Here is a 16,735-nt window from a genome sequence, read left to right on the forward strand (position 1 = left end):
GTCTCTTATCACACCTTCAGTGTTTAGTAGGCTACCACCCCTGTGGTAGTTCATGGGTATGGTGTTTTTCCCAAAGGGGATGATAACGCACTTCTTGGCATTCAGCTTTAGGCCATGACTTTGACACCAAACATCAGTCTCAGTGAGGCCTCTTTGTAGAATGTCCATATCCTTAGGCAAATCTATTATGGCCCCTAGTTTGCAGTCATCTGCAAATTTTGTTAGCCAGAGACCAGCTGTATTAGCCTGGACTTCAGAGAAGTAGATACTGAACAGGAGAGGACCCAGGACCGAACCCTGTGGTACTCCGCTTGCCACTGGTCTGAAGTCGGATTTGGAGTCGGCTACTTTCACTGTGTGGGTTCTGTCAGTGAGCCAGTTGGTCACCCATCTTGTGGCATACAGATTTATGCCTAGTCCAGTAAGTTTATCTATAATACCAGAGTACGGGATGGTGTCGAAAGCCTTGGCGAGGTCAAGATAGGCTGTGTGCACCACCTTACCCTTGTTTATGGCTCTGGTGACTGCTTCAAAGAAGTCAATCAGGTTTAGGAGGCATGATCTACCTTTTATAAACCCAAACTGAGTGGGGTTTAAAGTCCGGAGGTTACCTATGTCTTTGTTTATAAGCTCCTGGATGATGCATTCCATGGCCTTGCAGACCAGGCTTGTCAGGCTAATGGGGCGGTAGTTCCCAGGGTCAGTGGTGGCACCCCCTTTGTGGAGTGGGATAACCATCGTTGTTAGCGATTCCATAGGCACAAAGCCTGAAGTGAGGCTATAGTTGAACATGGTACTTAGGTGGGGTGCCAGTTTATTTTTAGTTTGTGCTTAATGCAGCTGGGATGTTATCTTATCCCATGGATGCTGTGTTCTTGGCTTTGGAGAGGGCGGTCTTTACTTGTGTGTCCATGATTACAGGGGCTTTGCATTCTTCCAGTACAGAGATGGGCCCTTTGGTGGGTGGGGGGGTGAATTTTGCACTGAACCTATCTGCCAGGATGTTGACCAGGGAGTTCCTGCAATCATGGGATTTTACTCTGCTTTGCAACAGTTTCTTCCTTCTGTTGTAGAGTTTGTTTATGGCAGGAGACCACTAGATTTGGTTACTTTTTTTGGAGGATAGCGCCTTGGTTCTGTTGGGGATGGCACGATCCAAGCACTTGTGTATGTGCTTATACAGTGCTTTTGTATATGATTCAGCAGTCATGTCTCTATTTTCCATTTGTGTGGGTGACATGAAGTTGGCCACTTCTGACTTAAGCATGAAGTTGGCTTTTGAAAACATTTTACAGAGCTTTCCTTAATGGGGTGGGGGGTAGGGGCAGGATATGGATGTCTAGGATGATTAGCTTGTGGTCGACCTGACCAGCGAGGAAGTGACCTCTGGCACGGATCATCTGTTACCCATACTGGTAATGACCAGGTTCAGGATATTGCTGCCCATGGTAGGGGTATGGACAAGCTTATTCAGGGTGTTGGAATTGATGAATTCCAGAAAACATTGCGCAGATGAGTTAGTACTTGAGTAGTTTTCCCAGTTGATGGTAGGGTAGTTGAAATCTCTCAATATTAGGGTATTGGGCTGTACCTTAATATTATCCAGTATATCGAGAAACATGGAGTGGGCGTCCTGGGGCATGGCATGGGATCTGTAACAAGCTACAACTTGAATTGCAGTCTTGCCCAGTGTTAATTTTACTTGGATAATTTTGGATGCATTATGTTGAGCAACTAGCCTGGAGGTGTGGATATAGTTTATGAATATGGACACGCCTCCTCCTTTAGTGTTTTGGTCTAGGTTAGGTGGCTGAAAGGGGTGGTAAGAATTGTAGCCTGGTAATGCAGGGGTGCTCTCTGGAGCATTAAACTAGGTGTCTGTCGCTGCACAGATGTCGATGTTCTCCATCTTGAGTGCCTTGAGTGAGTGCATTTTGTGGTTTAGTCTTCTAGCATTGAGTAGCATTACCTTTAGATTTTGCTTGTTTGTATCTACTATGGTGGTGCATTTGATGTTTGAACCTTGCCTAAAAAATGCACTATAGGGGCAGCAAGAATCTTAGTCAGTGTCCAGAATCCCAGAGGTGGCAGGTGCAGGCCATCTCTGGCAAAGCATAGTGGCCTGCCAATCACGTCGTCCCAGTCAGACAGATACTGGATCCCCTTGGAATGACACCAGAAGCTTAGCCAATTGTTGAAGTCAATCATTTTGCCCTTGTACTGTGGTATTCTGGGTGATAGGAGGATGCTACTCATGGCTAGTGTCATACCTGCATGGTCAGAGAGCTCCTCTATGTCTCTTTTCATGTAGTCCAGGGAGGTACATCTCAGGTCATTCACTCCAACATGGGCAATGACAGAGTCATATTTGTACTTGTTGTGGAATGGCCTGAGTGCGTGCGTTATATGGTGGATCCTGGCACCCAACAGGCAGCTGACAGTAGCATTCTCCTTGTTTAGCCTGGTAAGAGGGGACATCAGTGTGCCTGACTATAGAGTCGTCAGTGACTAGTGTGTTGGGTACAGTGTTTTGCCTTATGGGCTGAGGTTGAGAGGCACACTGATGTTGTGGGCTATGTGTCATACGGATAGTGTTGAGGGGTGGTGATTGCTTGCATTTCAACTTTGGAGGTCTCTGTTGTTTGGGCAGATTTTTATTGAGAGCCTCCGCAAATGTACGTGTGTGCTTTGTGTTATTATGTGTGAGTTTGGGTGGTGCAGGTTTTGATGGACTATGTGTAGAGTGTGGTGTGGTGTTTACCTTCTCTTCTTGACTGTCTAGTACAGTCTTGGCTGGAGAGAGCTTGGCTTCCAGTTTGGCTGTATAAGTACATCTCTCACAGGTTGTAGTGTTGGGTGGTAGGAGGAGAGAGTTGTCAGTGTACATGAGGCAATTGCTACATTGCCCCAAGATGACCAGATTCATCAGGTGGACAGGAGCAAACACCAGGAGCTGACCCTTAGACATGCCTGGTTAGTGCTTATTAATTTAAGTACTAAGAACTGATTTCCTCTTGGTAAGTGAGGAGAGTTGAGTGCTGCAGTAACTTGTAGATTATTTAGTGCTTGCAATGAGATTTGGACAGTGCTGAGCACAAAGAAACAGTTTTGAGGGTTAAAACTAGAAAACTGGCTAGTTCTAAGGGAAAATCTAAAGAGCAGACTTTCTGGCACTGGGAATAGTTTAACCGTAGTCAAACGCCACTGCCAAGTTATGGTAATTAGTGTAGAGGATTAAGGCTACGATCTGTTAATGAGCTGCTTTCTGTAGCACAGGGTTTGATTCCTACTGCCTTCATTGCACTACAGTGTGATCTTGGGCAAGTCACTTGGACGGTGCTTTGCAGCAAATGGGAATTTGGAATAGGTTCCATGACAGTCTCCTGGACTGCATGCCAAGTAACTACCAATAAACCTGTTTTATTTATTTATGTTTTATTTATTACATTTGTTAACTTAAAGCTGGGTATGCAATAGTGTTCTTATGCAAATATTTGAAGGGATCCTTCACCCTGTGAAGGGGGGGGGATCTCTGAAATCCTGTGACTTACACTGTCTGTTAGCTCAAACTGCTGGGCATTACAGAGGAGCCTTAACATCTTGTGCATTCCTGTAGCCCTGGAATGAAACCCTGCTGTCAATCTCCCACCAGTTTGGAGAAAGAGGTTTCCATTCTGGTTGATACAATATTGGCCAGTAGTTTGGTATCTATGGGCATCAGGTAAACAGGTTCATAGTAATGGGGACTCAACAGGTCCTTCACTTCTTTAATAAAGATAAGTATAACAGCTATTCTGGATTGTTGGGGCCGTTCCTCTTTGCACAGTTTCACCACAGTGTGAGCAATTTTGGCACCAGTTCCTCCAACACCACCTTGCAAAAGTCTATCACAATTAAGTATGGAGCTGGGGCTATACCTGCTTTTAGTCCCCTAATATTTGACCTGTCTGTACAGTCAGTGGTGTATCCAGCAGTCTTTACCATGTTGCTATATTTTCTCCACCTACTCCCAACTTCACCAATACATGCTTTGCCACAGATATGAATCAAGGTGGATGTGCAAAGGTGATGATATGGAAGATTAGTGTCACGTTAAGTGTTTAAAGAACCACAAACTGCCACAGTAGTCTTTCTATGGCAAATGACTGTGTGGTTTCTGCTCTTGATCCCAGAATGTTGCTGAGAATTTGGCATCTTGGAGTTTGGGGTTTCAGCGTACTTGCACCACTACTTAATGTTTACTGTAAACATTCAATATTGAAACCACTGCAGGGAAAAAAATATGCACTCCAAAAACACCAAGAAAAAGACCTCCACGATAGGAACCACACTGACACCAAGGATGATTAGGTCTCAGAAATTTATTCCGGTTCCTCAACCTTTCGTATTGAAGGAATAATGCAAAGAATAAAACCACATACATTTATACCCCAGATAAAAAAAATATGCAGCAACATTAAAGCCATACTTTTTTCTGTTACAGGATTGTTCAGTTTATTTGAGACCAGAAAGTAATTTTTAAAGGGCATTATTACCTCAATGTCTGGAATATTTTCTATCAGTTGCAGGGCGATATCTTTGCATCCTTGCCCTCTTGCTTCAGAGGTCATCTCGTTGTCAGAAAACCAATCTCTGTCCACGGAATGAGCATATGCAGCACTGGGGGTGGCATGATTAACCCTTGTAGTGGTTACTATGCCTACAGATTTGCCTGCCAAATAGAGATATAGTAATAGAATTAGACCCAATGACGACATCCTCACACAGTAAAAAACTGTCCCAAGCATGTTGGTACAAAAGTTAAAATTCTACCAATTTCTAGTACATCTGCGTCCAGCTAAGGAACATTATTTACACTGAGTGCTTCAATCACAATAATTCCAATTCATAAGCATTCTCTTCAAATATGTGAAACAAGAGAAAACTCACTGAATTGGTCTTTAAAAAGTCAAAGTCTGTTACATAAACGCCTAAAGTACCTGAGCTTTGTATGTACTCAATTCATGTGTTCCTGTTGCATGTTTGAAGTCTACATGTATAATCCTTAGTGCAACTGCAGGCATACTAATTTCAAAATTGGTCTGCTTCAGAAAAAAAAACTCCTCTTCTCCAAGAAAGAGCACTGTATGAATTAATGTATATATATATATATATATATATATATATATATATATATATATATATATATATATATATCTATATATATATATATATATATATATATATAAAAACACATTGCTTGGCCGTTATCGGGAATCTGCCCTTTTCTCCACTGTAGGCTGTGCCCCCCACACACCCCTAACTATATATACTAACTCCAGGATTGCACTACAGTGGGAAAAGGGCATATACCTTTCATGTATCTTACAGTAGTCTACATGCTGCCACTTCTATGACCTTTTCCCCACTGTAGTGCGATCCTGGAGTTAGTATATATAGTTAGAGTGGTGTGGGGGCAAACCCCCCACCTAGCCTGGTTTTTATATGGTCCAGTTTAAAATTTAGTATGATGAAATTGAGTATTATAGGTTTCAGTCAAGTGAATTTTCAGTCTTTTGAAATTTTTTGAAATTTCAGTCTTATGGTCTCAGTTAAATGAGTTTCAGTCAAATGAGGTTTCTATCATATGATAGGGATCCATTTTAGTATATAAATATATGTTCTATACGTGGATTGCCCATAGAGATACCTTACTAAAAGAATATAAGGCTTAAACAACATGTCCTACATGGGCTGACTTAAAGCCACTATAGTCTGTATCCTACAGACTGCTAAAAGGACACCAGTATCTGGCATACAAGGTAACCTCTGACCCAATATGGATACATTTAGTGCACATCAGCAAGTAAAACAGTATCAGAAATACTTGGTCTATGGATCTAAACCTCTTCTGCAACATCAAAGGAACGGTTTGGACGGATAAGTATACCTCACAGAGGATACCACTGCTCTGGAACAGACCCCACATCCGCACAAAACACAGTTTATTCCTGTCCATATATAAGTGAAACTTGGCTCTATGGACTGAAACAGAAGATTTACCCCAGAACTGCCCCCTGTACTACTAATGGAGAGAGGCAGTTCCTAAATGCTTTATCCCATGCATGGGTCCCCTCAAATTATCTATGATATGATCCCAGTCATTCTCATTAGGAGTAATATATAATTATTGCTCATGGGATAATTAAGGCCATTTATAACCAAATGGGGCAGGTTGGGGCAGGTTAAATTGAGCACAAAAAGGGAAACCGGCTAAGCTTAAAATGGCCCACAAGGGCAGCTAGCCTAGTACTTGTCTATGAACCCACAAACCCTAGAGTTTAAACTACCTGACATGTTTACTATGTTTCTAAAGTACATTTGTCTCAGTTTTCTTCTCTGTTTTTGAAATGTATTATTTAAAACAATGTTGTTTCATACATAAAAGATAACCACTTGCACTTATAGCTAAGTATATCAGCCCCTCTTCCTATTATGTTGCAAAATCATTAAAATAATTGTGTTTACCTGTAGTAGGATTACTACAAACGCCTGCACTCTCTGCATCTCACATATTGTACAGCTATTACATTTGTATGTATCCATTTTTTTTCTGTCTTGCTTGTCCTTCTACATGAAGATAAGTAGTTTTGGAGAAACTAACTTTCTAACCTCACTAGTTGACTGTAAAATGTCCAGTTAATTATTAAGTGTTTTCTCCGTGCCTTTACTATCCGACACACGACAAGACACACTAACACCTGTTTCACTTTCAGTCTTCCTTACCTGATTCTCAAACCTCCCGTTATAACTTGGTTTCTCAACTAAATGAGGTCTGATTGCACCTTCCCTCAGGGCAACCTTCACCTTCCTGTCTTCACTGTTTGACAAATCATCTGGATAATGCCTTCTGCTTAACTGACAGTCTTCATTAATCAGTTCTACTGCTGCTAATTATATATCCATAGAGTTTCTTACTCTTCTCAAGAGCTGTCTATTCAGGATATTCCTTTTAATATAGTAACAATTGCTCTTAAAACATATTTATAGCCCTTGTTTTTAATAAATTTTGCTAGCTATATGTCCTCAATCCTAATGCTGCCTCTATTTGTATAAGTTAACATCTAAAAAATTAATTATGTGGTCATTGATGTATTTAACCATCATGTGTGTACAGTAGTAAGTATTTCATTCCATGTTGCATAACTTGTAAGCAAGGATATGGCATCCAGATTAGCATTGCACTGTAACAAGCTCCGTCTGATTAAATGACTTGCTGAAGGTCACACAGTGGGAGCTGAACCCTGTACCACAGGAACTACAGCCCACTGCCTTAATCATTTGCACCAATATTTACTGGCACATGCATGAGTATTACCCACTGGGTAATGAGGCCCAGCATTCAGGATAACACAGGGCAGAGAGGGGTGCTGAGATAGGAGAGTCCTGTAATGGCCTTGGAACTATATAGTTTCTATAAGGGTATAATTAAAATAAGTCAGTAACAGGAGTGGCGGGACATATTTGAACAGCTTTGTACATAGCTATGCATGCTAATTTTAGTCTTAAACACTTGTATTTATTCTAAGGAAAAGTTGATTTTAACTTTTTTGTTCAAGATGATAGCACTGTCCCTTTTTCTTATTTTCTGAGGCACAATATTTCAGATGCAGGATCAGTTTTAGAATATACTTTTTAGTAGCAGTAAGGATGAATGGAGGTCTAATTAGATGGGTTTCTGGGTCATCACTTGATGTGTGGAAGATTTAAATGCGAGTTTTTTTTATTTTTATTTTTTAATAAGATCTGGACTGTGATGCTAATAAAAAGTTTAAAACTTGGGAGACTTTAAAGACTCTATCCAAAAGTCAAAGTTTCTCTTCAATAGTGAATTTCCTTTCCTGGAAGCCAACACTAAACACTTCACATACAGAAAGGCATAATTTAATAATTATGTTTACCATTCTTTCCTGCATTTGTCTCATCATCTGTTACATCACAAAGGCTACTAAGAGTGGCATATGGAACAAAGTATCATTTGTTGTTAAATAAAGTCATAGTGGAGAACTATAAAAAGGCAAAGAATCTAAGTATGGCATTGATTGACTACAAAAAAGCATTTGATAATATCCCACATTCATGGATAAAACAGTGCTTAAAAATGTATAAGATACACCCTACACTGATCGACTACATTACAGTGACCATAAAACAGTAGCAGAGCACTTTGCAATTAAGCCATGATAAAAGACAGATTATTATTCCAGGGATAAAAATTCCATAAGGGATATTCCAGGGTGACCGTCACCGCTGCTATTCTGCCTTGCCCTTAACTCATTATAAAGACTTCTCATCTTCTCTTTGTTGATGATTTAAAACTGTATAGCTCATCGGATGAGGAACTGAAAGCACAACTGCAAGTTGTAAAAACATTTTCAGATGATATAAGAATGTCATTTGGTCTTGATAAATGTGCAAAAGCAGGAAAACTGCAATGTCAGGAAAACATCAGTTTGGGACAAGAATGTAATATAAAAGAACTTGAGCAAGAGGGAGTGTATAAATATTTGGGAATTGATGAAGGATCAACCATAAAACATGAACAAATGCAAATAAAACCTAGTAAGGAATGTTTCAGAAGGCTTAAATTAATCATGAAAACAGCACTGACATCTGAGAACAACATTCAGTCTATAAAACAATTTGCTCTTCCTGTCCTAACTTACAGTTGTGGAGTCACTGACTGGCCCTAAAACATGTTGGATAGATTAGATAGGAAAACAAGAAGGATGCTTCATGCTCACCAAATGATTTATAAAAATCAGTGCATACCAAGATTATATATTCCCCATTCCGAAGGAGGGATGGGCCTTCTTGAAAATTATTACATATATAGATATGCAATCATGGGACTCCACACATATCTGCTGACCTCACAAGAGCCAAACGTAGTGAAAGTTTTGAAACAGGAGGAGAATAAATCTAAGATGACTTCTCTGCTTAATTTAGCAGAAGCAGAAATGGAAATCAAACCAGAAGTGGATAAAAAAATCAGGCAGCAACTGAATTTGACAAAAGGTGAAGGACCAGAAGAGAAAGCAAGAGATGTGGAAAAAGCATAGATATAGCTGCAAGTATAGAAAACTTCTGGAAGATCCTCATGGTGATCAGGAATGAATGCAGGAATGGTTAAGTAGAGGCAAATTCAAACCAAGAGATGAAAGGTTACTATTGGCAGCCCAAGATAGTGCACTAAGTACATGCTGGTTTACAAAGTCCATTGAATATGCGGGAGAAACAGACAATTGTAGGTTTTGTAAAACCGAATTGGAAATAGTTGCACTCCTTGTTGCAGGTTGCGACATACTAATGGCAGAAGGACTGTATACTGAAAGGCATAATAATGTGGCAAGACTGTTGTACTGGGGATTGTGTAAACATTATGGTATTGAAGTGGCTGAAACACACTGGAAACATGAGCCACAAAGCATCATAGAAAATGATGAAGTTTATATCACATGGGATCATCCATTACCAACAGGTCAAAAGATAGATGCTAGAAAACCAGATATACTAGCTCAAGAAAAGAGGACAAAAGTAGCATTGATCTCACCACACCCAGTGACTACAGTGTCCTGCATACAGAGAGACACAAAGTCATAAAAATGACTATGGCAGAAATGAGAGCAATGTGGAAGAAATATACCCAGACAGTTCCAATAGTAGTAGTAGGAGCAATGGGTCTTATAAAAAGGAATCTACAATCATATTAAAACACAAGATGCAGGGTTTGAGAAACTATGAACCTATGAACTATATGTAGATATGTTACCAATACATGTAATTCCACACAAATTGCAGAAGGGGTCATTACTGGGCACATTGCAGGTGCTGCATAGAGCACTTTTGGCTAACATCATAGAGTGAAATAATACTAATTTCATGAACTTTAATCGTACTCTGACTTAGGGATGGGGCCCATTCCTGGCATGGTATTAGAAACCCAAAAGACTTGGAGAAATTAAGAGTGGCAGAGTAATTAAGTTAATTAAGTAATTAAGTTAATTAAGTTAGGTCACTTATCCCAACTACAGAGCCATTAAAACAATGTCTGTTAAACAATGATATTTAAATGTGCATTATCAGTTACAGATTGCCAGCATCACACCTCAGATAAACAGTGTAACCTGAAGTCTGAACAAAGGCTGGGCTTTCATGCCTAGTTTTCAGATGCGAATGTCTTTTTTTAATCAAATTCTCAGTGACAGAAATATATTCATCTAACTTTTGTTAATATTTGATTTTGCATTTTTCTACACTGTATTTTCTATAAAAGTGCCTGTTTCTTTTGATATTTTGTTACATTGCATACAGTGTTTTGTTGAGACAAGTCAGTGAAAGAAGAAACATCCAAGACTTCAGTTCAGCTACAATATTTAAAACTGAAAACAACACAATCATAGGTCAGATTTCTTACATTTAAATACTGAACTACAGTTGTTACTTTGAAAAGAATTACCTCAGTTACATTTTCAAGCCTGTCATTCAAACATGTTTTAAAATTCAGTTGCAGAGACGGCCGCAAATGAAAACGAAATGAAGCAAACATAATGAAAAATGCAGATCGATGCTGACAGTGAAAAACAGACAGTCGCAGTAGTCGTAAACTGAGAGAGAAAACCACAGTGAATGATCCCCTCACCATGTGGATTTCCTTCTGTTACTCTAAAATAACATCGAGAAGGCGAAGGCATTGACTGTAAAATAAAATCATGTGAGCCATGGCAGTCTCCTTTCAGGTCATTTTGGGGTGCAACAAATTAGAAAACAGTAACAACTTACACAGATACAGAGACATTTGTAATGCAGAGACGATCAGGATTTGCTGAAAAGCGCATGTTTTCTGTTTTGGGTGTGGTTCTCCTTTAACAAAAATTTAGCTCTGGCTGTAATAGGTAGCCATTTGTTTATTTGAATTGTATGACAATTATGTTCATAAGGTAGAGGGGTTGATAAAGATTTGGATTTTGTTTTTGGTGATTTGAAGAATGCGTAATTTTTGTTAGCTATGTAGGGCATTTAACCAATGGTAAAACATACTCCACCCTATGCACAACACGATATACATGTTTACCTGCACATGCCCATCAAAGCCCTACTCTAACCTAGGCACAACACGATATACATGTTTACCTGCGCATGTCCATCAAAGCCCTACTCTAACCTATGCACAACACGATATACATGCTTATGTGCACATGCCCATCAAAGCCCTACTCTAACCTAGGCACAACACGATATACATGTTTACCTACACATGCCCATCAAAGCCCTACTCTAACCTAGGCAGAACATGATATACATGTTTACCTGCACATGTCCATCAAAGCCCTACTCTAACCTAGGCACAACACGATATACATGTTTACCTGCACATGTCAATCAAAGCCCTACTCTAACCTAGGCACAACACGATATACATGCTTACCTACACATGCCCATCAAAGCCATACTGTAACCTAGGCACAACACGATATAGATGTTTACTTGCACATGTGCATCATAGCTATACTGTAACCTACGCACAACACGATATACATGTTTACCTACACATGCCGATCAAAGCCCTACTCTAACCTATGCACAACACGATATACATGTTTACCTACACATGCCCATCGAAGGCCTACTCTAACCTAGGCACAACACGATATATATGTTTACCTGCCCATGTTCATCAAAGCCCTACTCTAACCTAGGCACAACACGATATACATGTTTACCGGTACATGTCCATCAAAGCTATACTGTAACCTATGCACAACACGATATACATGTTTACCTTCACATGCCCATCAAAGCCGTACTCTAACCTAGGCACAACAAGATATATATGTTTACCTGCTCATGCCCATCAAAGCCCTACTCTAACCTATGCACAACAAGATATATATGTTTACCTGCTCATGCCCATCAAAGCCCTACTCTAACCTATGCACAACACGATATACATGTTTACCTACACATGCCCATCAAAGCCCTACTGTAACCTAGGCACAACACGATATACATGTTTACCTATGCATGCCCATCAAAGCTCTACTCTAACCTAGGCGAAACATGATATACACATTTACCTGCACATGTCAATCAAAGCTCTACTCTAACCTAGGAACAACACGATATACATGCTTACCTACACATGCCCATCAAAGCCATACTGTAACCTAGGCACAACACGATATACATGTTTACTTGCACATGTGCATCATAGCTATACTGTAACCTACGCACAACACGATATACATGTTTACCTACACATGCCGATCAAAGCCCTACTCTAACCTATGCACAACACGATATACATGTTTACCTACACATGCCCATCAAAGCCCTACTCTAACCTAGGCACAACACAATATATATGTTTACCTGCACATGTCAATCAAAGCCCTACTGTAACCTAGGCACAACACGATATGCATGTTTACCCGCCCATGCCCATCAAAGCTCTACTCTAACCTAGGAACAACACGATATACATGTTTAACTGCACATGTCCGTCAAAGCTATACTGTAACCTACGCACAACACGATATACATGTTTACCTGCCCATACCCATCAAAGCCCTACTCTAACCTATACGCAACACGATATACATGTTTACCTACACATGCCCATCAAAGCCCTACTCTAACCTATGCACAACATGATATACATGTTTACCTACACATGCCCATCAAAGCCCTACTCTAACCTAGGCACAACACGATATACATGTTTACCTACGCATGCCCATCAAAGCTCTACTCTAACATAGGTGAAACACGATATACATATTTACCTGTACATGTCCATCAAAGCTATACTGTAACCTACGCACAACACGATATACATGTTTAACTACACATGTCCATCAAAGCCCTACTCTAACCTAGGCACAACACGATATACATGCTTACCTACACATGCCCATCAAAGCCCTACTCTAACCTATGCACAACGCGATATACATGCTTACCTACACATGCCCATCAAAGCCATACTGTAACCTAGGCACAACACGATATACATGTTTACCTACACATGCCCATCAAAGCTCTACTCTAACCTAGGCACAACACAATATATATGTTTACCTGCACATGTCAATCAAAGCCCTACTGTAACCTAGGCACAACATGATATGCATGTTTACCCGCCCATGCCCATCAAAGCTCTACTCTAACCTAGGAACAACACGATATACATGTTTAACTGCACATGTCCATCGAAGCTATACTGTAACCTACGCACAACACGATATACATGTTTACCTGCCCATACCCATCAAAGCCCTACTCTAACCTATGCACAACACGATATACATGTTTACCTACACATGCCCATCAAAGCCCTACTCTAAACTATGACCAACACGATATACATGTTTACCTACACATGCCCATCAAAGCCCTACTCTAACCTAGGCACAACACGATATACATGTTTACCTGCCCATGTTCATCAAAGCCCTACTCTAACCCAGGCACAACACGATATACATGTTTACCGGTACATGTCCGTCAAAGCTATACTGTAACCTACGCACAACACGATATACATGTTTACCTACACATGCCCATCAAAGCCGTACTCTAAACTATGCACAACATGATATACATGTTTACCTACACATGCCCATCAAAGCCCTACTCTAACCTATGCACAACACGATATACATGTTTACCTACACATGCCCATCAAAGCCCTACTCTAACCTATGCACAACACGATATACATGTTTACCTGCTTATGCCCATCAAAGCCCTACTCTAACCTATGCAGAACACGATATACATGTTTACCTACACATGCCCATCGAAGGCCTACTCTAACCTAGGCACAACACGATATACATGTTTACCGGTACATGTCCGTCAAAGCTATACTGTAACCTACGCACAACACGATATACATGTTTACCTACACATGCCCATCAAAGCCGTACTCTAACCTAGGCACAACACGATATACATGTTTACCTACACATGCCCATCAAAGCCGTACTCTAACCTAGGCACAACACGATATACATGTTTACCTGCTCATGCCCATCAAAGCCCTACTGTAACCTAGGCGAAACATGATATACACATTTACCTGCACATGTCAATCAAAGCTCTACTGTAACCTAGGCACAACACGATATACATGTTTACCTGCACATGCCCATCAAAGCCCTACTCTAACCTAGGCACAACACAATATATATGTTTACCTGCACATGTCAATCAAAGCCCTACTGTAACCTAGGCACAACACGATATGCATGTTTACCCGCCCATGCCCATCAAAGCTCTACTCTAACCTAGGAACAACACGATATACATGTTTAACTGCACATGTCCGTCAAAGCTATACTGTAACCTACGCACAACACGATATACATGTTTACCTGCCCATACCCATCAAAGCCCTACTCTAACCTATACACAACATGATATACATGTTTACCTACACATGCCCATCAAAGCCCTACTCTAACCTATGCACAACACGATATACATGTTTACCTACACATGCCTATCAAAGCCCTACTCTAACCTAGGCACAACACGATATACATGTTTACCTACGCATGCCCATCAAAGCTCTACTCTAACATAGGCGAAACACGATATACATATTTACCTGCACATGTCAATCAAAGCTCTACTGTAACCTAGGCACAACACGATATACATGTTTACCTGCACATGCCCATCAAAGCCCTACTCTAACCTAGGCACAACACGATATACATGCTTACCTACACATGCCCATCAAAGCCATACTGTAACCTAGGCACAACACGATATACATGTTTACTTGCACATGTGCATCATAGCTATACTGTAATCTATGCACAACACGATATACATGTTTAACTACACATGCCGATCAAAGCCCTACTCTAACCTATGCACAACACGATATACATGTTTACCTACACATGCCCATCAAAGCCCTACTCTAACCTAGGCACAACACAATATATATGTTTACCTGCACATGTCAATCAAAGCCCTACTGTAACCTAGGCACAACACGATATGCATGTTTACCTACACATGCCCATCAAAGCTCTACTCTAACCTAGGAACAACACGATATACATGTTTAACTGCACATGTCTGTCAAAGCTATACTGTAACCTAGGCACAACACGATATACATGTTTACCTACGCATGCCCATCAAAGCTCTACACTAACATAGGCGAAACACAATATACATATTTACCTGCACATGTCAATCAAAGCTCTACTGTCACCTAGGCACAACACGATATACATGTTTACCTGCACATGCCCATCAAAGCCCTACTCTAACCTAGGCACAACACGATATACATGCTTATGTGCACATGCCCATCAAAGCCATACTGTAACCTAGGCACAACACGATATACATGTTTACTTGCACATGTGCATCATAGCTATACTGTAACCTATGCACAACACGATATACATGTTTAACTACACATGCCCATCAAAGCCCTACTCTAACCTATACGCAACACGATATACATGTTTACCTACACATGCCCATCAAAGCCCTACTCTAACTTAGGCACAACACGATATATATGTTTACCTGCCCATGTTCATCAAAGTCCTACTCTAACCTATGCACAACACGATATACATGTTTACCTGTACATGTACATCAAAGCCCTACTCTAACCTATGCACAACACGATATACATGTTTACCTACACATGCCCATCGAAGGCCTACTCTAACCTAGGCACAACACGATATATATGTTTACCTGCCCATGTTCATCAAAGCCCTACTCTAACCTAGGCACAACACGATATACATGTTTACCGGTACATGTCCATCAAAGCTATACTGTAACCTACGCACAACATGATATACATGTTTACCTTCACATGCCCATCAAAGCCCTACTCTAACCTATGCACAACACGATATACATGTTTACCTACACATGCCCATCGAAGGCCTACTCTAACCTATGCACAACACGATATACATGTTTACCTGCTCATGCCCATCAAAGCCCTACTGTAACCTAGGCGAAACATGATATACACATTTACCTGCACATGTCAATCAAAGCTCTACTGTAACCTAGGCACAACACGATATACATGTTTACCTACACATGCCCATCAAAGCCCTACTCTAACCTATCCACAACAGGATATACATGTTTACCTACACATGCCCATCAAAGCCCTACTCTAACCTAGGCACAACACAATATATATGTTTACCTGCCGATGTCCATCAAAGCTCTACCCTAACCTGGGCACAACACAATATACATGTTTACCTGCACATGTCCATCAAAGCCCTACTCTAACCTATGTACAACACGATATACATGTTTACCTACACATGCCCATCAAAGCCCTACTCTAACCTATGCACAACACGATATACATGTTTACCTGTACATGTACATCAAAGCCCTACTCTAACCTATGCACAACACGATATACATGTTTACCTACACATGCCCATCAAAGCCCTACTCTAACCTAGGCACAACACAATATATATGTTTACCTGCACATGTTCATCAAAGCCCTACTCTAACCTAGGCACAACACGATATACATGTTTACTGGTACATGTCCATCAAAGCTATACTGTAACCTACGCACAACACGATATACATGTTTAACTGTACATGTCCATCAAAGCCCTACTGTAACCTATGCACAACACGATATACATGTTTACCTGCACATGCCCATCAA

The 16,735-nt window shown here is 40.5% G+C and overlaps 1 protein-coding gene across 1 annotated transcript in view; it reads right to left on the reverse strand.

The window, feature by feature from the left end:
• Positions 1-16,735, reverse strand: part of ALPL (alkaline phosphatase, biomineralization associated) — a 693,762-nt gene that overhangs the window by 248,480 nt on the left and 428,547 nt on the right. The window contains exon 6 of the mRNA XM_044063160.1: positions 4,536-4,711. Within this exon, the coding sequence (XP_043919095.1) occupies positions 4,536-4,711 (176 nt within the window). The remainder of the gene's footprint in view (positions 1-4,535; positions 4,712-16,735) is intronic.

This window comes from Protopterus annectens, chromosome 2.part1 (assembly GCF_019279795.1).
Source record: "Protopterus annectens isolate FY-2018-M chromosome 2.part1, PAN1.0, whole genome shotgun sequence".
In the NCBI taxonomy this organism is placed as follows: Eukaryota; Metazoa; Chordata; order Ceratodontiformes; family Protopteridae; genus Protopterus; species Protopterus annectens.